Source organism: Mustela lutreola, chromosome 15 (assembly GCF_030435805.1).
Source record: "Mustela lutreola isolate mMusLut2 chromosome 15, mMusLut2.pri, whole genome shotgun sequence".
Classification (NCBI taxonomy): Eukaryota; Metazoa; Chordata; class Mammalia; order Carnivora; family Mustelidae; genus Mustela; species Mustela lutreola.
This window is the reverse complement of record NC_081304.1, coordinates 18,436,892-18,456,076: the sequence shown is the minus strand read 5'-3', so window position 1 is coordinate 18,456,076 and position 19,185 is coordinate 18,436,892. Positions and strand designations below refer to the sequence as shown.

At 60.5% G+C, this 19,185-nt stretch overlaps 2 protein-coding genes across 2 annotated transcripts; one reads left to right on the top strand and one right to left on the bottom strand.

Annotated features, from left to right (window-relative positions):
* The first annotated feature begins 243 nt into the window (after positions 1–243).
* On the top strand, positions 244–6,988 carry GRN (granulin precursor). The gene is made up of 13 exons (XM_059148676.1): positions 244–397; positions 2,940–3,084; positions 3,202–3,327; positions 3,436–3,520; positions 3,986–4,098; positions 4,194–4,329; positions 4,437–4,531; positions 4,741–4,864; positions 5,162–5,259; positions 5,350–5,595; positions 5,857–6,090; positions 6,190–6,420; positions 6,541–6,988. The coding sequence occupies exons 1-13, from the start codon at positions 303–305 to the stop codon at positions 6,676–6,678; spliced, it is 1,866 nt and encodes a 621-aa protein (XP_059004659.1). The 5' UTR covers positions 244–302; the 3' UTR covers positions 6,679–6,988.
* Positions 6,989–7,074: 86 nt separating this feature from the next.
* On the bottom strand, positions 7,075–17,646 carry FAM171A2 (family with sequence similarity 171 member A2). Its single transcript, XM_059148675.1, has 8 exons — positions 17,419–17,646; positions 13,674–13,901; positions 13,342–13,434; positions 10,359–10,517; positions 10,091–10,270; positions 9,862–9,978; positions 9,621–9,747; positions 7,075–9,099 (listed from the first exon to the last, which is right to left on the bottom strand). Exons 1-8 carry the CDS (start codon positions 17,534–17,536, stop codon positions 7,617–7,619), a joined length of 2,505 nt encoding a protein of 834 aa, XP_059004658.1. The 5' UTR covers positions 17,537–17,646; the 3' UTR covers positions 7,075–7,616.
* Positions 17,647–19,185: the final 1,539 nt, after the last annotated feature.

The window sequence follows — 19,185 nt, the reverse complement described above, 5'->3', positions numbered from 1 at the left end:
GAACGCCCTGGAAGGCGCCCTGGAAGGGGCAGCTGCCTTGTCCGTCACGGTCCTTGGATAAGCGATGCCCCATCTCGGGCAAACTCTATCCGGCGCCCGCAGCCTGGCTGAGCCGGGCCAGGACATCACATGATTCTCCAATCACATGATCCCGTAAAAAAAAGAGGGGGGAGGGTGGGAAGGGAGACGAAGGGAGGGAGGAAAGAGAATTGAGTAAGAAAAAAAGCACGGCTTTCCAGGCTGGCCCCGCCTCTACGTCGACCAGTAGCCAGTAGGAGCGCCACAGCCCGGACACCTGGCCAATGGAAACGGAGGTGGGCGGGCCATCGCGCTGCCAGGCCCTAGTCCGTGAGCTTCCCCGGCCGCGGCTACCCAGCGAGCGCGGAGCCGGTCGCAGGTAAGGAGGGCAACCGCGCAGACCTCTCGCTTCTTCCAGGGGTCCGGCCGGGCGGACTTGAGGGCTTGAGGTTCTTTCGGAGTTCCTGCCGGGAGGCAAGAGAAGGCTGGCTTAGGGAAGCTCCTTTGGGGGTTTCCGATGGCACTGGAGGCAGTCTTACGGGGTGGGGTGGAGGGAAGTAAGCAGTGATTGCAGTGACCCCCCCCCCCCAATAGAAGGCGGCTGTCTCCCTCTCCAGCGTCCCCGGAAGCTGCAACCCCTTCTCCCAAAGCAGGGACCACTCCATTCTTGAGCCGGCTTCGCGCCGGCCCAGGTGCTGCTGCGGGTGGTGGTGGTGGGTGGTCCCCGGGATGCCTGGGAGCGAGAGAGGCGCCCGCTCTGGTCCCGGAGCTCAGACGGCTGCGAGTGCGCTGGAGACCCTGCCCTCCTCCAAGGCAGCAGGGGCTTGGGAGTAGTGACCGAACGCCTGGGTTGTGTCTGGCTCTCCCTTACTTCCTCTCGTGGGGGGTGGGACCAGCCAACTTCCGCCTCTCCCTGCCACTTTTCCTGCTCACTCGCAGTTGAGTTCGTTCACCTTTTGGGAATCTCTCTTCTGACACTCGGAGTTGGGGGCTGCCACCTAGTGGGAGATGGCAGAGCTGGGGGCTTGAGGCTTCTGTCCCTCTCTCTACTGTGGCATTGTGGGGCGAGAGTGAGAGAGGCCGCCGCTCAGAACCCCACTGAGAGGAATTGGGTCCCTTCTTCCTTGGTCCCAAGTGGGTGTGCGTCTGTACTTAGCTATTTACTAGAAGCACACGCTATACTCCCTAGCCTTAGGACACCAATGACAGGAAAGTATGCATAAATGTTACTAGGGTGCCCTGTGGACCCAGATTTGTGCAGATAGGCACCCCTTCGGGGCCAACCCAGGACAGTGGGACAGCCTCTGGAGGGTTGAGGTTTGACTCCCAAGAAGCAGGTGGGACCAGCCTTGCCTGGGAGCTGTGGGTTTAAAGGGGAGGGTGAAAGGGGCCAAGGTCCAGGGTCAGCCAGTCGGGGGCCTCCTGGTAATGGTCTGAGCTGAGAATGGGTCACTGAAGAGAGCCAGGTGAGGGAGAGAAGGATGCTAGTGACTGGGTGGGTGTAAGTCCTCACCACACTTAGTGTCAGTGTCCACACAGAGACTCATGGGGGAACTGAGCCCCAGAGACAGCAACTTCTGAGGCTCTCACCATCAGTGGTGGTGATTTGAGGACTAGCACCCAAGTGCAGTATCCCTGCAGCCCCCGAGCTTCTCGTTTCTGTCCTCCCTTGTCTACCTGCTCAGAAAATGGTTCTGTATCCCACCTCTGCTTGGACCCCAGGCCTCTACTCTCCCCCCAGGTCTGGGGTCTGTTCCCTGGCACTGTCCATGGTGCCACTTTGTCACATGAACCCAGGTCCAGTATGCTTTGCAGCCCTCAAAGCCTGTCATCTCCATGACTGGATATATGACATGCGATGTTCCTTCTCTGAGCCTCAGTTTCCTCCTTTGAAAAGTAAATGTATTATGACTACTTTGGATGATTGTTGCAAGGAAGGAAGAAAATAGGATTGTAATTGGGCCAGGAGAAGCTCCACAAACATTACCAGGCAGGGTGACATCTCCTGGGCCCTTCCCATTGAACTAGTGAGTCTGTGTGAGTTGGGGAAGAGTCATTTAAGAAGTGAGAGACTACTCCCCACAGAGCTTCATAATCGGTTCCTTCTGCTGGTGCGGCGGGGTGGGCTTATGTGGTCCTCTCCCCGTACTGCTGAGTTTCGGCTTCCAGGTAGGGGGAGAGGCAGAGTTTGGGCAGGGGTTGGGGTGGTATGTCTGGGGAATCTGAAAGGGTCTGGTGGTATTGGGGGGCCCTGAGAACACAGGTGTCTCAAAGGCTGTCCCAGCCTGTGCACCCCTTCCCTGGGTGGTTTGGGGACGGTTGGGGGGCAGGTGTGGCTGGCCTCTGGGGACGGTAGCCCAGATTCCACTGGCTACCACACTTCCCTTTTCACAACTTTCTCAACCCCATGATTTCCCATGTCATCATGTGACACCCCTTCCCCCCAACAGGCCTTGGCAGGTGTGAACACAGCATCAGCTGGGGAGGGAAGTGCAACCCTGTGTTTTTTTCAAGGGGGACTCCCCCTTTGCTCCCCACCACAGTCCTGCCATGGCTCCTGAGACCTCACCCACTCCATGGAGGTGACCCATATCCCTACAGACCAGACCCACAAAACCCGCAAATTCTCCTTTCACACACCTGCATCTTTACACACTCACCCGCAGAGACTGAGGCATTTGGCCACATTTTGAGGACGCAGACTGACACCCATCCTTGTGTCCGTGCTCATCACTGTCCACGCGTGGGTGCACAAGTGAACACACACACAGGAAACTGAATCTCGGGCCCCACATCTCTCTTCCTGCCTGGATCAGGAGGCTCGGGTGGTATCTGGCCTGCACCTGGGGGAGTGACTGGCCCCCGAATCCAGGGTCGCATGGGCTTCAGCTCGTTGCCAAATGCCTCTTGGTATTTTGCAGGCAGACCATGTGGACCGTGGTGAGCTGGGTGGCCTTAGTGGCAGGGCTGGTGGCTGGAACACAGTGCCCAGGTGGTCAGTTCTGCCCTGGGGCCTGCTGCCTGGACCCAGGAGGAGCGAGCTACAGTTGCTGCCATTCTGTTCTGGTGAGCGCCCTGCGGCCCAGGCAAGAGCTGGCTGGGATCTCCCGAAGGGGCATCTCAGCGCGGCCAGAGGAAGAGGCCGGGCTTGGGTCCTTCATTTTGTTATCTCTCACTTTCCAGGGCCAGTGGCCCACAGTGCTGAGCGGGCAGCTGGGGCGCCCCTGCCGGGTAGATGCCCACTGCTCTCCTGGCTACTCCTGCCTCCTCACCGTCTCTGGGACCTCCAGCTGCTGCCCGTTCCCAGAGGTGAGGGTGCCATGGGCTCAACGGAGGGGCTCAGGTCTGTGTTTGGACTCTCCCCCGACTCACCCCAGGTAAAAGCTGAGCCAGCATGGGTGTCTCTGTGTCCCACAGGCCGTGTCCTGCGCTGATGGCCACCACTGCTGCCCTCGGGGCTACCACTGCAGCGCCGACGGGCGGTCCTGCTTCCAGAGATCAGGTGTGGTAGGGGTGGAGGTGGAGGGCAGGCAGATGGGCCGCTGGTGGAGGCTGGTCAGCCCAGGAATCCAGCCAGCTGGGCGACCTGGTTCCTGCCCTTGTGCCCTCATTCCTGTGGCATCTGTACTAAGCAACCCCTTTGCTCGGGACGGAGGAAGAGCGCGAGGCTAGGAAGGAGCAGGAGAGAGAATGCCAGACTCCAGGCCCCAGGCCAAGCTTTGGGAGGGTGGAGAGAGGTCAAGCTGGGCTGGTTCCAGGGCAGCCTAGTCGGGCCTTGGGCCATACTGCTAAGGCAAGGACTGGCTGGTGGGGAGAGTGGGTTAGGGGTGCCTGGGAGAGCGCCGAGCCCTAGTGTGGGACCACCAGCCCCCTTCAGCTGGGCCTGCAGGCCGGGGTGTCAGCAGGTAATGGGGACGATGGCCTTCGCTAACTGGGTTGACGGGATCCTGGGTCGTCCTATCCATAGATACCAACCCCTTGGGTGCCATCCAGTGCCCTGACAGCCGGTTCGAATGCCCCAACTCCTCCACGTGCTGCACTATGCGAGATGGCTCCTGGGGCTGCTGCCCCATGCCCCAGGTACAGGTCTGGGAAGATAGGGGGTGGAGGGAGAAGTCAGGGCAGAGCAGCGGGCTGGAGGGGGCAAAGAAAGAGTTGGAAGCTTCTCTCGGCAGGCTTCTTGCTGCGAAGACAAGGTGCACTGCTGTCCCCATGGGACATCCTGCGACCTGGCTCATGCCCGCTGCCTCACGGCTACAGGCTCCCACCCCCTAGCAAAGAAGATCCCTGCACAGAGGAGTAGTGGGGCAGGTAAGGAGGTGGGAGCGTCGAGGGTGCATGTTGGAAAGGAGGTAAGGCCTCTCGCGGCTCCCAGCCTGGGGAAGAGTTCCTCACCGCCCACCTCTCTCCCCTTGCAGTGATCTTATGCCCAGATGGACAGTCCCAGTGTCCTGATGGTTCTACCTGCTGCCAGCTGCCCAGTGGGAATTATGGCTGCTGCCCGATGCCTAATGTGAGTGAGGGGCTGCGTGCCCACAGCCACCTGGCTGGGACACCTACCTCCAAAGGACTCCCCCTGGGGTGGGGCGGGCTGGCAGGCGGGTTAGAGCCTGGCTGCTGAGGACTCATGCCGCCCCCTAGTGGGGGATTGGGGCAGCGTCCACTGTCACTGGGCTGCTCCCTGAGCCCTGGAGGATATTGGACCGCCCTCCCACCCCGCAGGCCATCTGTTGCTCGGACCACCTGCACTGTTGCCCCCAGGACACTGTGTGCGACCTAGTCCAGAATAAGTGCCTCTCCAAGGAGAACGCTATGGACCTCCTCACCAAGCTGCCCGCAAATGCAGGTACCAGACGCAGGCTGCTGACCCCATCGCAGCGGCTCCGTGTGCAGGAACTCTCCACCAAATTGTTCCAGGAACACAGGCAGGGGTGGGGGACGGAGGGCCGCATGGAGGGGACAGGGCATGTACAACCCCTTTTCCTCCACACTCGTCATTGCCTTCGTGTCACTGCTTGGGGTGGGTGGTCTCAGTATATTGTCCATCCTTAGCGTTCGTTCTGGCTGTGGAGCCGGCCAAGGGTGGGGTTTCTCAAGGCTCCCCCACGCCACTGCTGACCTGTCCCCTGTGGCTTTCTCACAGTGCAGGAAGTGAAATGTGACATGGAGGTGAGCTGCCCAGATGGCTACACCTGCTGCCGCCTGCAGTCGGGGGCCTGGGGCTGCTGCCCTTTCGCCCAGGTATGCAGGAGTGCTGGGTGGGCTGGGCTGAGCAGGAAGCGGCAGCCAGCAAGGCCCCTGTGCCCACTGTCCCCTGTCCACCCACCCTAGGCTGTGTGCTGTGAAGACCACGTACACTGCTGCCCAGCTGGGTTTAAATGTGACACAGCGAAGGGCACCTGTGAACAGAAGGCTCGCCAGATGCCCTGGGTGGTGCGGACCCCAGCCCACCTTCGCCTGCCAATCCCCCAGGCGGTGGAGAACGATGTCCCCTGTGATAACATCACCAGCTGTCCCTCCTCCAGTACCTGCTGTCGACTGGCATCTGGGGAGTGGGGCTGCTGTCCTGCCCCAGAGGTGTGTGGGAGGGGGGAGAGAGTATGGAGCGGGTGGCGGAGGGGGGAAACACCGGTGTCTTGGCCTGGGCAGGTGGTCAGACTCCTGTTGCTTTGCTCTTCAGTCCTCTGCCTGGTCTGCAGCTGGCCCACCGGCTCGGTCAGGTTCATTCCCAGCTGGAGGAGCTGTGAGCAGGAGAGGGCGTCGGGGTAGGCAAGGGCTCAGCTTCTGTCCCACAAAGCAGCTTCCCAGGCCATCGTATGCTGCCCCCCGCCCCCCCAGGCTGTCTGCTGCTCAGACCACAAGCATTGCTGCCCCCATGGCTACACGTGCTTGGCCGAGGGCCACTGTCAGAAGGGAAGCAAGACGGTGACTGGATTGGAGAAGATGCCTGCCCGCCAGGCCTCCCTGTCTCACCGCAGAGACATGGGCTGTGACCAGCACACCAGCTGCCCCGTGGGGCAGACCTGCTGCCCCAGCCTGAGTGGGGGCTGGGCCTGCTGCCAGTTGCCTCACGTGAGTGCCCACCTGCCTGCCCTGGACAGGGGAACCGAGTCCTCCGTGGGGGCTGGGAAGTGGGGGGGGCGGACGTGAAGGCCACCCTGTCCCTCGCAGGCTGTGTGCTGTGAGGACCGCCAGCACTGCTGCCCGGCTGGGTACACGTGCAACGTGAAAGCCCGATCCTGCGAGAAGGAGGCGGACTCGGCCCACCTGGCTGCCCGCCTGGCCCATGGCTCTCGGGTGGCTGTGGGAAACGTGGAGTGTGGGGCAGGGCACTTTTGCCACGATAACCAGACCTGCTGTCGAGACAGCCGAGGGGGCTGGGCCTGCTGTCCCTATCGCCAGGTGAGTGCCACCCCCCTTCCCCCGGCCGGGGACTGGCTTTCTGTGGAAGCCAGGGTCGTTCATGGGAGCCAGGTCCCACTATATCCGACTCTGACTCCCTGCCCTCCCCCTGGCTGTCAGGGTGTCTGCTGTGCAGATCAGCGTCACTGCTGCCCGGCAGGCTTCCGTTGTGGGGCCAAGGGCACCAAGTGCCTGCGGAGGGAGAGCCTGCGCTGGGACATGCCACTGAGGGACCCAGCCCCGAGACAGCTGCTGTGAGGCGACATTAAGGACTGAAGACAGTCTGCAGCCCTCGGGACCCTGCTCAGAGGGTCCCCACTGCTCAGGCCTCCCCAGCACCTCTCCCCCACCAAATTCTCCTAGAGTCCCCCATTCTGATGCCCCACCCCCATCATGGGAGTCGGGGCCTCAATCTAAGGCCTTCCCTGTCTCAAGGGGGGCTATGGCGAAAGCCATGTAACATGCTGCCATCCCCTGCCCCAATTTCCGTGGACCCTGTGGCCAGGTGCTCTTCACTATCCACAGGCGTGCGTGTGTGTATGTGCTGCAGTAAAGTTTGTTCACTTTCTTAACAGTGTCTGATTTGACCACCCTGCCCGCCCCCCTCTGAGCAAAAGCCCCTAACCTCACAGAAAGATACACACGCAGTTCATCTCACCAGTTTTATATTTGCCGTTACCCACAGCAATCCCATCACATCCCCTAATCCCCAGAGCCGCCCCAGCCACCAGCCCTGTGACATCCTAGCCCAAAGGTGGGCTAGTCAGCAGGCAGCACCCCCTCCCCTCCCGGAGGGTCCTCAGAGAAGGCCCCTTCCCAGCCCTCACACGAGCAGCTGAGGCCCGGTCGCCCCTCCTGCTTTCCCACAATAGATCTTTCTATGTACAGCCACGTTTATACAGGCACTGCTTCCCCACCCTCCAGCCCTCCTTCCCCAGCAACTCCCAATGGGGGTCTGGACCCCTCCCACCTCCCTCTCCGAGGCCAACATGGGTCCCTCCCGAGACATTACCCAGCACATACCACTGGACAGCTCCGCAGCCCCCTGGGCCCCTCTCCAGGCGGGGGAAGGGGTGGTCTGGGGGGCTAAGAGCGAGGGCCCCCGCTGCTCCCCTGGGCGCGTACCCTGGGGGCAGGCCCGGGCGGAGGGGGTGGGGGCCGACGTGGGGGAGGCGTTGCCAGGCCGGGCGGGGGCCCTACTTGACGTTGAACACCATGAGCGGCCGCTCCTCCCGCCGCTGCCACGGGCTCTTCTTGTCGCCCGCCTCGTCGCCCACCTCCGCCCCCAGCTCGTCCTCCGGGCTGGTGAGCGAGTCGCGCCGCAGCTCGCTCGCGCTGCTGCGGGAACTGTCCCCGCGGCTGCGGCCCCGACCTCGGGGTACAGTGGCCGCCCGGCCCTCGGGCGCCGCCACTTCGTCCAGCAGCGGCGTCAGCGAGTTGTCCTCGGGCGAGCAGAGGCCCGTGCGGCTCTCGCTGCTGCTCGGCTCCGTGTCCTCGCTGAGAGCCAGGCGCGGGGGCGCGGGCGGCGGGGGCGGCGCGGCCGGGGGCGCGCGCTCCCGCTCCTCGCGCAGGGGCCGCCGGCGCGCGGGCCTTGCCTCGTGCACGTCGACGCCCGAGTCCAGGCTGGCGTCGGTGCTGCGGCCGCCCCCGCCCGCCTGCAGGTCGATGTAGGAGTGGCGCACCTGCGAGTTGGAGCGCCCGTCCAGGGACACGAACCAGGCGCGCGGGTGAGGCTTCACGCCCAGTTCGAGCAGCTTCTTCTCGGTCAGCGCCTGCAGCTCCCCGTTGAGCTGCGCCATGGTGGACTCGTTGAACAGCACCGGGATGGTGACCGAGCCGCTGACCGGCGCCGAGCGCCCGCCCCCCCAGGCCTCGCCGCCGCCGCCGCTGCCACCACCACCACCGCCGCCGCCCTCGCCGCCCGCGCCCGAGTGGCCCTGCAGCAGCGGGCGCTGGGGGTCGGCTGGGGGGAAAGGGCGCGCGGGGCCGGAGCCGGTGCCCTCCGGCGGGGCTGGCTCGTCGCCCGCCCCCGCGGCGCCCGCCTCGCCGCTGAGGCGCACGTAGTGCGCGGGGATCACCAGGGTGGGCATCACGTTGCGGTAGACACTGTCCTTGAGATGGTCGATAGAGCCGCAGAAGATGAGCTGCCCCGCCTGGCTGAGCGACGGCGGCCGCGCCAGCTGGTCCACCGACTGCGACAGCAGGAAGTCGGGGGGCTTGCTTTCGGCCGCCCCCTTGTGGCCCAGGTAGTGCTCGAAGGGCGGCGGCGGCGGCGAGGGCGGCTCCTGCAGGAAGGCCGGGGTCGCCGAGGCTCCCCGCCGGTACTCCTCCAGGCCTGGCTCCAACCCGCCGGGACCCTCGACGGAGCGGGCGCCCTTGAGCCCCGCGCCCTCGCCCCCGCGGGAGCCTCCAGGCTCGGCTGCCGGACGGCTGGCAGAGCGCGGCTTGGCGCGGAAGAAGTCATCCCGGGAGGAGGCCAAGTCTCGGGAGCTGGAGAAGGCTGAGTGCAGGGGGCCTGGGGGCGGGGCCTCAGGGTCCCCCGATGGGGCGGGCTCCAGGGGTCCGCCACATATGAGATGGAGCTGGGACATCGAGGTGGCCTGGTCTCGTTTGTTACCGTCGGAGGGCCCGGACAGCTGCAGTTTGCGATGCTGTTGCCTCGGCTTCAGGCAGCGCCTCCTGGAAGGTGTTTGGGGTGGGGGGGGAGCGACCCAGGACTTCAGGAAAGGGTAGGGAGGCCTGAGCAGCTTCCTAACTCCGCAGTGGCAAGATGAGGGATGGACAGTGTTGGAGGGATGAGAAGAATGGCTGGGACCCAGGGAGAAATGTTGGGGCAGCTGGATAGGGCTTGGGAGAGGTTTGTGGAAAGAGCCTTGAGTGTCTGTGGGAGGGCCAGCCCCCCTGAAGGGAGCTGCACTCCTTCACATGCAGGAGGTGCTGTGAGAGCCTGGGAGGAGCACGTCCAGCCAGGGGTCCTCTGGAGGGGCCTGGCCTGTAGGTCCTGCCTCCTCTCCCCCTACTTCAGCCCCCAGTCTCTTGGGTGCCTTGTCAGTGCCTTGAAGACTGGAATTGTACTTCATGCCTCTTTGGGCCTAGCACCCAGCCCCACCCCAGGCAGAAGGTAGGCCTCAGGGTGCAGGGGATGAGCAGAGGCTGGGGGTGGGGGTGGGGGTGAGGGAGCGCAGGGGCGAGGCACTCACCGGCAGTAGTAGATGAGCAGACACAGCAGAATGAGCACCAGCAGGGCCAGGGCTGCTAGGATGGTGAGCAGGAAGATGGTGTGATAGGTGCCAATGTCCTGGATGCCTGATGTGATGGTGACCAGTCCTGTGCCAGGCAAGGGGTTAGCTCTCTGTGACTGCTCTTCCTTCAGGAGTCCACACACTCCCAGCCTCCCTTTCCCCCACGGCTCCTGGTCCCAGCCATCCCCCTGTCTCTCACCAGCGGTGGGGGAAGCCATGGCAGCTGCCCAGTACCCCAGCTGAGGGGAGACAAAGGTCCAGTAGAGCTGCCGGCCTTCCTTCCGGATCACACCAGTGCCGTTGCGTACCCACAGCCCTGGAAGAGGCAGGAGTTTCATAAAACCCAATGCCCCCCCCCCCCCCCCGCCAATCTACGTCCTACATGCTTTCCCCAAACTCCAGCAGCCACAGCCCCTTGAGGCACTCACCACTCTTGGGGTCAAACCTCCAGGCTGGAATGCTGGTGCCAGCAGTCAGGGCGCGAGGCTCGGAGGGCACAGGCAGGGACAGGTGAATGGGGCCCGAGAGCGGCACTTCTGTTCCATTGCCCGTCAGCAGATGCACGCTCACAGCAGCCAGTGGCATCAGCTCTAGCCAGGAACCATTGCCTGGGGGAAAGGAGACACAGGGGCTGAGAGCTAAATCCTGGGGGTGGGATGGGGGAAACGTCCCTTCCGTGCCGGACACCCAGCCTACCTGAACTGGAGGCCTCAGTGCCCAGGAAGGTAGGAAAAGCGCGCATTTCCTGCTGGGTGCTGGCAGGTGTGAGGGAGGCCCAGAGCTGGCTGTAGGTGGAGCTGACAGGCAGGCGGGCAGCCCGGCGCTGGAACTGCACCCAGGGCTGGGAGCGGGCACCTGGATGGAGAAGGGGGCTGCTGTGGCTTGCCCAGGGACCAGAGCAGAAAGCAGGTCTTTGAGGAGAACGGGGTCACTGGGTCAGGCCACTTGGGAAGGTCAGGGAGCTTGGTGACTCGGGGAGAGAACTGCATTCATAGAATGTTAACATGGAAAAAGGACTTGGACCTGAAATCTAGTCCTGGCTATGTGACCCTGAGCAAATTACTTGCTCTCTCTGAAACACCATTTCCTCAATAATCTATAAAATGATGAGGTTTGGGTCCTCAAACAATGACTGTTGCCAGCTGTGTGGCGGGCACTGTGTTAGGTGCTGGAGATACAAAGATGAATAAGACATAGTCCTCAGTTCCCTGCTTTCAAGTTCACAGTCTTGTGCAGGGCTGTCCCTTCTGGGACGTCAGAACTTCCTGCTGTGTTGCATGGAAATGTTCTCTCTCTGTGCTGCCCATTTAAGTACCCACTAGACACCCATGGCTATTAAGCACTTGAAAGGGGGCGAGTGCGACTCAGACACTGGATTTATTTATAATTTTTCAAAATTTAATGAATTTGGGGGTGCCTAGGTGGCTCAGTCATTAAGCATCTGCCTTCGGCTCAGGTCATGATCCCAGGGTCCTGGGATCAAGCCCCATGTCAGGTTCCTTGTTCAGCAGGGAACCTGCTTCTCCCTCCCTCAACTCCTCCTGCTCGTCTCTCTCTCGCTCTGTCAAATAAATAAAATCTTTAAAAAAATTAATGTTACTTTTAATTTATTTAAATAGCCACATGTTGCTAGTGGCTCCTGTATTACACAGCTTAGGTTTTATGTGTGAATGTGTGTGTCTGTCTGTCTTGGAGTGGAGGGGGCATATAAACAAAATTCTAATACAATATGGTCGTAGCTAACATGTATTAAGCTTTAAGATACGCTGGGCACCATCTAAGTCTTCCTGTGTTAATCCCTGTAATTAGTACAAAGGCCCTAAAGTAGGTGCTTTCATTATCGACCTTGTTGTATACACGAAGAAATGGAGGCCAGAGTTGAGTGACTTGCCCAAGGTCACAGTCCTGGAGCCTGACGGAAACCCAGGAAGTGTGGTGCTGGCCCATCTTCTCAGCACTTTTCCATCCTAACTTGTTATTAAAATGGTGGGGCGCCAAGTGCACTTGGCCCACCCAGCTGGGGAAGGCCCAATGGAGTCTTTTTTTTTTTTTTTTAAGATTATTTACTTATTTGACAGAGCAAGAGATCACAAGGAGGCAGAGAGGCTGTCAGAGAGAGGAAGGGAAGCAGGCTCCCCACCGAGCAGAGAGCCCCATGCAGGGCTCGATCCCAAGACCCTGGGATCACGACCTAAGCCACCTTGGGATCACGACCTAAGCCAAAGGCAGAGGCTTTAACCCACTGAGCCACCCAGGTGGTTTCCAATGGAGTCTTGCAGGATAAGGATGAATAAGACTCCCACAGGAAGGAAGGTGCAAAGGGACCTCCAAGAGAACGGAGGAGAGAAAGGCCCAAAGGCACAGGGCAGCGGGCTGGTCCACGGACACGGGTGACTAAGTGGCAGACCCCACAGGGTGTGGTCAGCTTTGTGAAGGACTCGAGGCTCTACTCTGAAAGCCATGGGAGCCATGGGACCGTCGTAAGCCAGGGGCCACAAAAGGATTATTTGGCCTTTTATTTTATTATTTATTTACTATTACTTTTGAAAGTAGGCTCCATGCCCCAAAGTGGCACTTGAACTCACGAGATCAAGAGTTGCACACTCTACTGACTGAGCCAGCCCCGCACCCCTCACTTGGCATTGTAGAAACCTCCAAGGACAGTTTAGAAGCCTCTGGTTCAGGACCAGGGAGATGAAGACAGGCCAACGAGCTCCTTGGAGACAAGGACTCAAGCTAAGAATATAAATTGGGGAGGCAGGTTCTCTCTCTCCCAAGCCCACCATGACTCCCTAGTACCAGCCAGATCAACCAGTCTGAACCAGGCACCCCTCCTGCAGAGCCAGTCAGGCGCCCCGCTGCACCCTTCTCCCCCCTGCATCTTGATTCCTCTCCAGTGCAGGGGTCTGTGCCACCCTTTAATTCTTGAGCCCACAAGGTCCTGTAGCTCCCTTCCCCAAATTCTCTCGCCCTGCTACACTCACAGGTCAGGCTTGTCTCCGTGCTGAAGCCCGCTGCCCTCTACTCCACTGTTCCGCCTGCCTTATAATTAGTTCAGGGTTGGTAGCGACGTGTTTGTCTGTCGTCTTACTTGTCCGTGAACTCCATAAGACAGGGAGTGGGTCTGTTCTTCCTTCCCATTGTTCCCCAGCACCAGACACAATGCCTGGCGCGGTTAAGGATTGGTTTGGTGAGACTGGAGCCGTGAGCAGATACTGTGGTGTTGGTCTAGGCCTTGCACTTGAGAATTGCTCAGTTCCTATGGAATGACCCTCCCGTGGTCTTCTAACATTGCCAGGCACCCAGTAGGTGCACAAGTAGTATGTGTAGATCCACTGATGAAACAGGTGGCAGGGAACAGGAATGCTAATGGTAGGAGTAGAGGGAGAATAGAAACCACGAGAAGCCCCAATAACAAAAACATTTATTGACCACCTTCCGTGCTGTTTTTTCATACTTGATATTTAATCCTTACTTCAATTTTATGATATAGCTCCAATTGATGATATTATAGATAATATCCATATCTTACAGATGAACAAACTAAGGCTCAGAGAGGTTAGGTGACTTGCTCAAGGGCACACAGCACTCATACATAGAAGAGTGGAGCTCTCTGTACCCAGGTCAGAGGGAAGGAAGAGGGGCGGGCATGAGTTGGGGGGTTAAAGAGGAGCCTTACCAGGAGAGCCCAAAAGGATGTGCACCAGGTCCTCATACAGGATGAGGGTGGCCGGCCGCTCGGGGAGCAGGTAGAGGCTGACTGAAGCATACACTGTGGGAGGGGTGGCCCATCAGCTCCAGAAAAAGCCCTCCCACCCCCCCCAAACCCAGGGCCGGGCACTCCCTCCATCCGAATCCAAGTGACTTCATCCTCCTTCAGCCCCCTCTGCGTACCCCAGTCCGGGCAGCAGCTGCTGGAGAGCCTGCCCCCTCCACCCCCAAGGGCTATTTTGGGAAGGGGCTGATGGGGTCAGCTGCTGCCCGCCCCCCTCCGCCTGCCCCTGCACTCACAGGGCAGCTTGTCAACACGCCAGGGCACAGAGTTGGTGAGGAAGCCAGGGCGGGCAGCAGTGACCAGCACCCAGGTGCCCAAGCGGTAACTGAGGGGCAGTATGGCCACGCCCTCCGAGTCCGTGGTGCCAGCGGCCAGCAGCATCCGGTTCCCAAACACATCCACGGAGGCCCGGGCCAAGGGCACCAGCTCCCCGCTCACATATACCTGCACCTTGATCAGGATCTCTGTGGACAAGATGGGGTGAGGAGAGTGAGGAGGGATGGGGGGTGGGAAAGAGAAGGGGCGGGGGGAGTCCCGAGATCGTAGGAGTAGGAGGCGGTGGGTTGGGAGCGGCTTTGCGGCCCAGGCTAGACAAGACTCTGGAAGAGTCAGCACTGCTAGCGCCCTCTTTTAAACCCCACATCAGCCTATGAGACAGGTGGTGCTACTACCATATTTCAAGTCTCACTCACGCACTTTCCCGCATTTTTACATTTTTGAACTCAGAATATGCTTCTCACTGAGGATATCATCATCAGGATTGGCAGTATTTTTTTTTTTTTCTTTTCTTCCTGGCACATGAAATAATGGTGCGTCTTACAGTCAATGATGCATTAGACCCCATAAAATATGTTCTGAAGCCCATTTTGCAGATAAAGCAGCTGAGGCTCAGAGTTTAGATATTCGCACTGCTGCTGGCCGGGGGTTCGGTGGGGTGGCGGGGGGAGATGGGATCCAGACCTGGGAGTCTGCCTCTAAACCCAAATTATTATTATTTTTTTAAGATTTTATTTATTTGGCAGACAGAGAGAGAGAGAGAGAGACAGCTTGCATAAGCAGTGGAAACCACAGGCAGAGAGAGAAGGGGAAGCAAGTTCCCCACCGAGCAGGGAGCCTGATGCGGGGCTCAGTCCCAGGACCCCAGGATCATGACCTGAGCCGAAGGCAAATGCCCAAAGGACTGAGCCACCCAGGTGTCCCTAGACCCAAATTCTTAACCACTGGACCCCATGGGGCTGGTGTCAGGGAGGGGAGAGAGAAGAGAGAAGAGGGCTGAGAAAGGAGGAATAAGAGGAGACCAAGGGTCTACGGATGGAGAGGAGAGAGGTCAGAATTCAGCCAATGAGAAGGGTTGCAAGGGGGGCTGGGTCAGAGCTTTGGTTCTGAAGAAAAGAAGGGGACACTAGGGAGCTGGTCTTTCCCCTTATTCATCCTTTTCCCAGAATCCTTTGCTCAAGCCTGTTTCCTTTCAGATTTAGGGACTCACCCCAACCCCTAAGCCTGAACAAGTACCTCCTGACCCCTCCCCCTCACAGGGACTGCCTGCCCCCTCCCAGCTGGTCAGCTACAAGTCAGTCACCATGGCAACGCCCTCATTCCTCCCAGGAGATGGGCAGAGAGCTGGGGCCCCGGCAAGGGGAAGGAGATCTGGGGGGGCCGACCCAGGCCCAAGGGAAACTGGTGTGGAGAGGCCTGGGAAGGGAAGTCCAGCTGTCTCTGCTCCCAGCCCCCGGAGAGCTTGGCCAGGATGGGTGTGCAGGTGTCCTGAGCTCAGATGGGGTGACCAGGCAGGGACCAGGCCTAGAGTTGTTCTCAGGGGTTTCCCCAGGCAGCCTCTCTGATCCACAGCACCATCTACTTCTTCCCACTCAGCATGGCCCCTCCCTCAAGAACCTGGCTCACCCCTACCTTGCTGCTCATGATGGGAGTAGGTGTCCATGCCTAGAAAGGTACAGAGGCCTCAGTGCAGGGCCGGGAGGCAGGTGGGGACACAAACCTGGGGGAGTCCAGGTACAGAAAGAAGAGCCTGGGGCAGCAGGGCATGGGGTGGTCCCTGCGTGGGGCGGGGGGCCTCATGCGTGGAGCCTGACACTCAATGGAGACAGGTGTCTCATCTCAAGCTTCCAGCCCCGAGGCCAGCGCCACGCCTGGCCCTGGCATCCCATCCAGCTGTTCGCTTGAACCCACCTCCCTCACCCCTCCCAGGCCAAAGCCCAACTTGGCAGGGTGGGTGCACACACTTGATTCTTTCCTACTCTCTGGTTTTCCCAGGAGCTGGCAATCTTCCTGCCCCTCCTCCCCCACTACCCAGGAGGAATTCTGAGAAGCTAGAGAGGCCTGGCTACTCCCCACCCCTACCCCGGCGAGGAGCAGCTGGAGGGAGCAGCTGGAAAGAGGGGACCCAGGAGTCTGGAATACGGTCATTTGAAGGAATGCTTGGGGTTCAAGGGCCAGAGCCTCAAAAGAGGGGAGGGGGCCTAAGGAACAACACGGGGTGGGCAGGTAGGCCCAAAGGACATGTCAGTGGGAAGGGGTAGGCAGGTGCCCCTCAGATTTTTGTCCCCTTCCCCTCGACCTGGGCTCTCAGCCAGGGGCCTGGGAGAGCCCTGTCTCCTGGCTCCACTTCAGCTAATTCTCTGGACCCCCTCCCCTGGAGAACAGGACTTGAAGGAAAAGCTTTTTGAGAAACCAGGGCCCTTTTCTACCCATCAAAGCCTCCTCTCCTCCTGCAGAGAGCAGGGAAGACTGAGGCCGGAGGTGAGCCTTCCCCATTTCTCAAGCCTGACATTCCATACTGTATCCGCCTCTCCAGGCTTCAGCTCTGCCTCATTCCAGGAGGAAATCCGACCCCCTCCCTTCATCCGGACCCCACTTCCCTCAACCAGACACCCCCCCACCCTGGTTTTCCTGTCAGCTCCTTGGTGGAGAGGAGTGGAGAGCACAGTTTCAGGCAGGGATGGGGCCCAGAGGCGACAGAGGGAACGGTAGCTGGGGTGGTGGGCGCAGGGCTGGAGTGGGCGGAGGCCCCCGCGAGAACCCAGGAGCCAGAGTCTAGCTCTCCCACCCTCTCCCGCTGCAAGAGCCTCCCCCGCCCCCACCTCACACACCCACCTGGGCCCGTGAGGCGCCCGGAGGCTCTGCTTCACGGCTACCCAAAGGTTAGATGAGGAGGGGGTGACCGGGGATGGGCTGGGATAGGAGCAGCCGGAGGTCTGCTGGACGGGGACCCAGGCACCTGCCCTCCCAGCCGGCACAGCCCACAGCCAGCTAGGCAGCTCAGCATGGCTCCGCCACCACAGCCCTGCCATGCGCTTTGGCTGGGAATCACCACGTACCCCTTTTTCCAGAACCCCCCAAACTGCAGCCCCTCCCCCCTCAAGGGCCGACAGCGTTTCTTCGGTACACCCCCAATTCTGAACCCGGGGGGCCGGCCGGGGGCTGTCAAGCTCCAGGGCGAAGAACCCCATTCGAGCAGTCAATCCGCCCACCGCCTCACCCACTCCCCCTCCCCCCTTCCAGCCCTGCTCAAGGCGCCCAGCCCCCGTCCGGGTCCAAGGTGGCAGCCGGTGCTGGCGCCCCCACCCAGCCCGGGTCGGGAGCGAGGAACCCGCAGGGGGCTGCGGAGCGGGCGCCCGCCCCAGCCCGCCCCTGGGCGGGTGTCTTCGGTAGACAATGGCTCAGGCAGCAGCGCCTCGCGGACCCGGAGAGAGAAAAACAAGGCGAGAGGGGGCGGCGGCGCGGAGCCCGGGGACCCCCGCTCTCCCCATTGTGTCTCCCCAAGACCCCCGCCCCGGCAGTCGCCCTCTCCCTCCCTCCTCTCCCCCGTAAGCGCCGACCCGAAGTCTCCGGGCTCCCCCCCACCCAAACCCAGGGAACAGAGTACCCCCAATTCACGAGCGCCGCGAAGAGGGGGCTGGCGGGCGGGGGCCCGATCGAGGGGGCGCAGGCCCGCGATCGCTGCCCCTCCTGGCCGAGACTCACCCTGCGGGCTGGGGGGCTCCGGCGGCGACTTGCCGGGAGCCCGGGAGGCGCCGCCGAGCAGCAGCCCCAGCAGCGGCAGCAGCCGCGCGAGGACGCTGGGGCCACTCGGCGGCGGCATCGCGGGGCTCGGCCGGGCCCTAGCGGCCCATGGCTCCCGCCCGGCCCCGCTCGGCCGGCCCCGCTCAGCCCCAGCTCTGCGCCGCGCCGCGCCGCTCGGGCTCCCGCTCTGGCTGCGGCCGCAGCTCGGCGCGATTGTCTCCACCCGGAGCCTCCGCCAGCGCCCCCTGCAGGCGGCGCCCCACCCCGCGGACCTCCGGGCGCCGCCCCCTCACCGCCCAGCTCTGCGCACCGCGCGCGGGCCCTGCCAGCCCTCCGCCCACCCTGCAGACCCCACCCCGCGCTCGCGGACCCCAGCTGCAAGGGAGTGCGACGGCCCTGGTCTACTCACCCCGGTTCTTGGAGGTCCGGAGCCCTCGAAATTTGGTGGAAAATTTGTGAGGGAGGAGAGACTACTGCTTACAACACACTCAAAGAGGTAGTACGGTCGGTCAGGAGCGTCTCCAAACAGTGTAGAAACTGCCCTGTTCTATCCGCACAAACACCTACGCAGTGGGAATCGCCCCAGTCCCAGACTAGCTTCTGCCTCTTGAGCCGTGAGCGAGTTACTTCGCCTTCTGGTCCTCGGCCTTCCTTTCAAGTGAGAATTGTAATAATCTCTACCTCGTGGGGCTGTTGTAACAACGGTTAAATGTGATGATGATATAAAGGATTTCTCAGATGCCTGACAGGAGCAGGGGCGCAATCAATGGTGTTCCTGTCCGCCCAGGTTGACGTGGAGGCTCACCTCTGCTCAGGTAATGAGATCCTTCATTCTTGGACGGTCATAATGTTTGGGAATTTCTTCTAGAGATGCAAGCGCCCTTTTCCTTTCCCCAAGAATCACCCGTCGGTCCCACTGGTTCTGGTTCATGAGCGACAGACTTTTCCTTCTTCCTCCGCCACTGAACCCCACATTTTGAACCCCACATTTGAAGCCTGACCTAGGCTCAGCCAAGCTCACTTTCTTTCCAGTTTCTGGTTGTCATTCTCATTCAGCTTCTGGGCTGCCAAATCCTCATCTAATTTGATATTATGCTCTTGCTTTTCCTTGGCTTTCACCTGCTTCTCACGAGGTGGTGCCCCAAGGGGAACTGGATACCTAGAGCAAGGACCTTGTCCCCCAGAAGACAGCAGGCTCCTCTCTTGGTTGGGTCCCCTGGTTGGCTCTTCTGACTTAAGGGGACCTTGTTGTAAGTTTGTGATACCAGATTCTTTTTCTCTTCCTCTCCCTTTTCCCTTCCCTCCTCCCCTCCCTCTCTTTCTTGTCTTTCCCTCTCCCCTTCCCTCCCTCTTTCTCTCTCATAAATTTCCATCTAACCAGATTTTCCCAGCCCTCTTCTTATGTAACCAAATTTTCGCAATCTCAGCACAGGATTTAGCACTCATCCCTGGTGAATTTCATCTTGTTGGTTTCAACCCAACTTCACAATCTGTCCAGGCTGCCTTGAATCGGCTGCAGTTACCCATTGTGTTGGAGTTCCCTCACAGCCAGCAGCCATCTGTAGGGTGGGAGAGAGCGGCCTCCCTGCCTCCATGGAGGGGACTCAGGACAGTGCTAGGCAGCTCAGGGCTGGGATAGAGCTTTGGAACAGCCTCATAGGGATCTCCTTCAGCTTTATCAAAATTGCTCAGTTTTAAATCCAGCTCATGTTCTGTCTTGTCTATAAG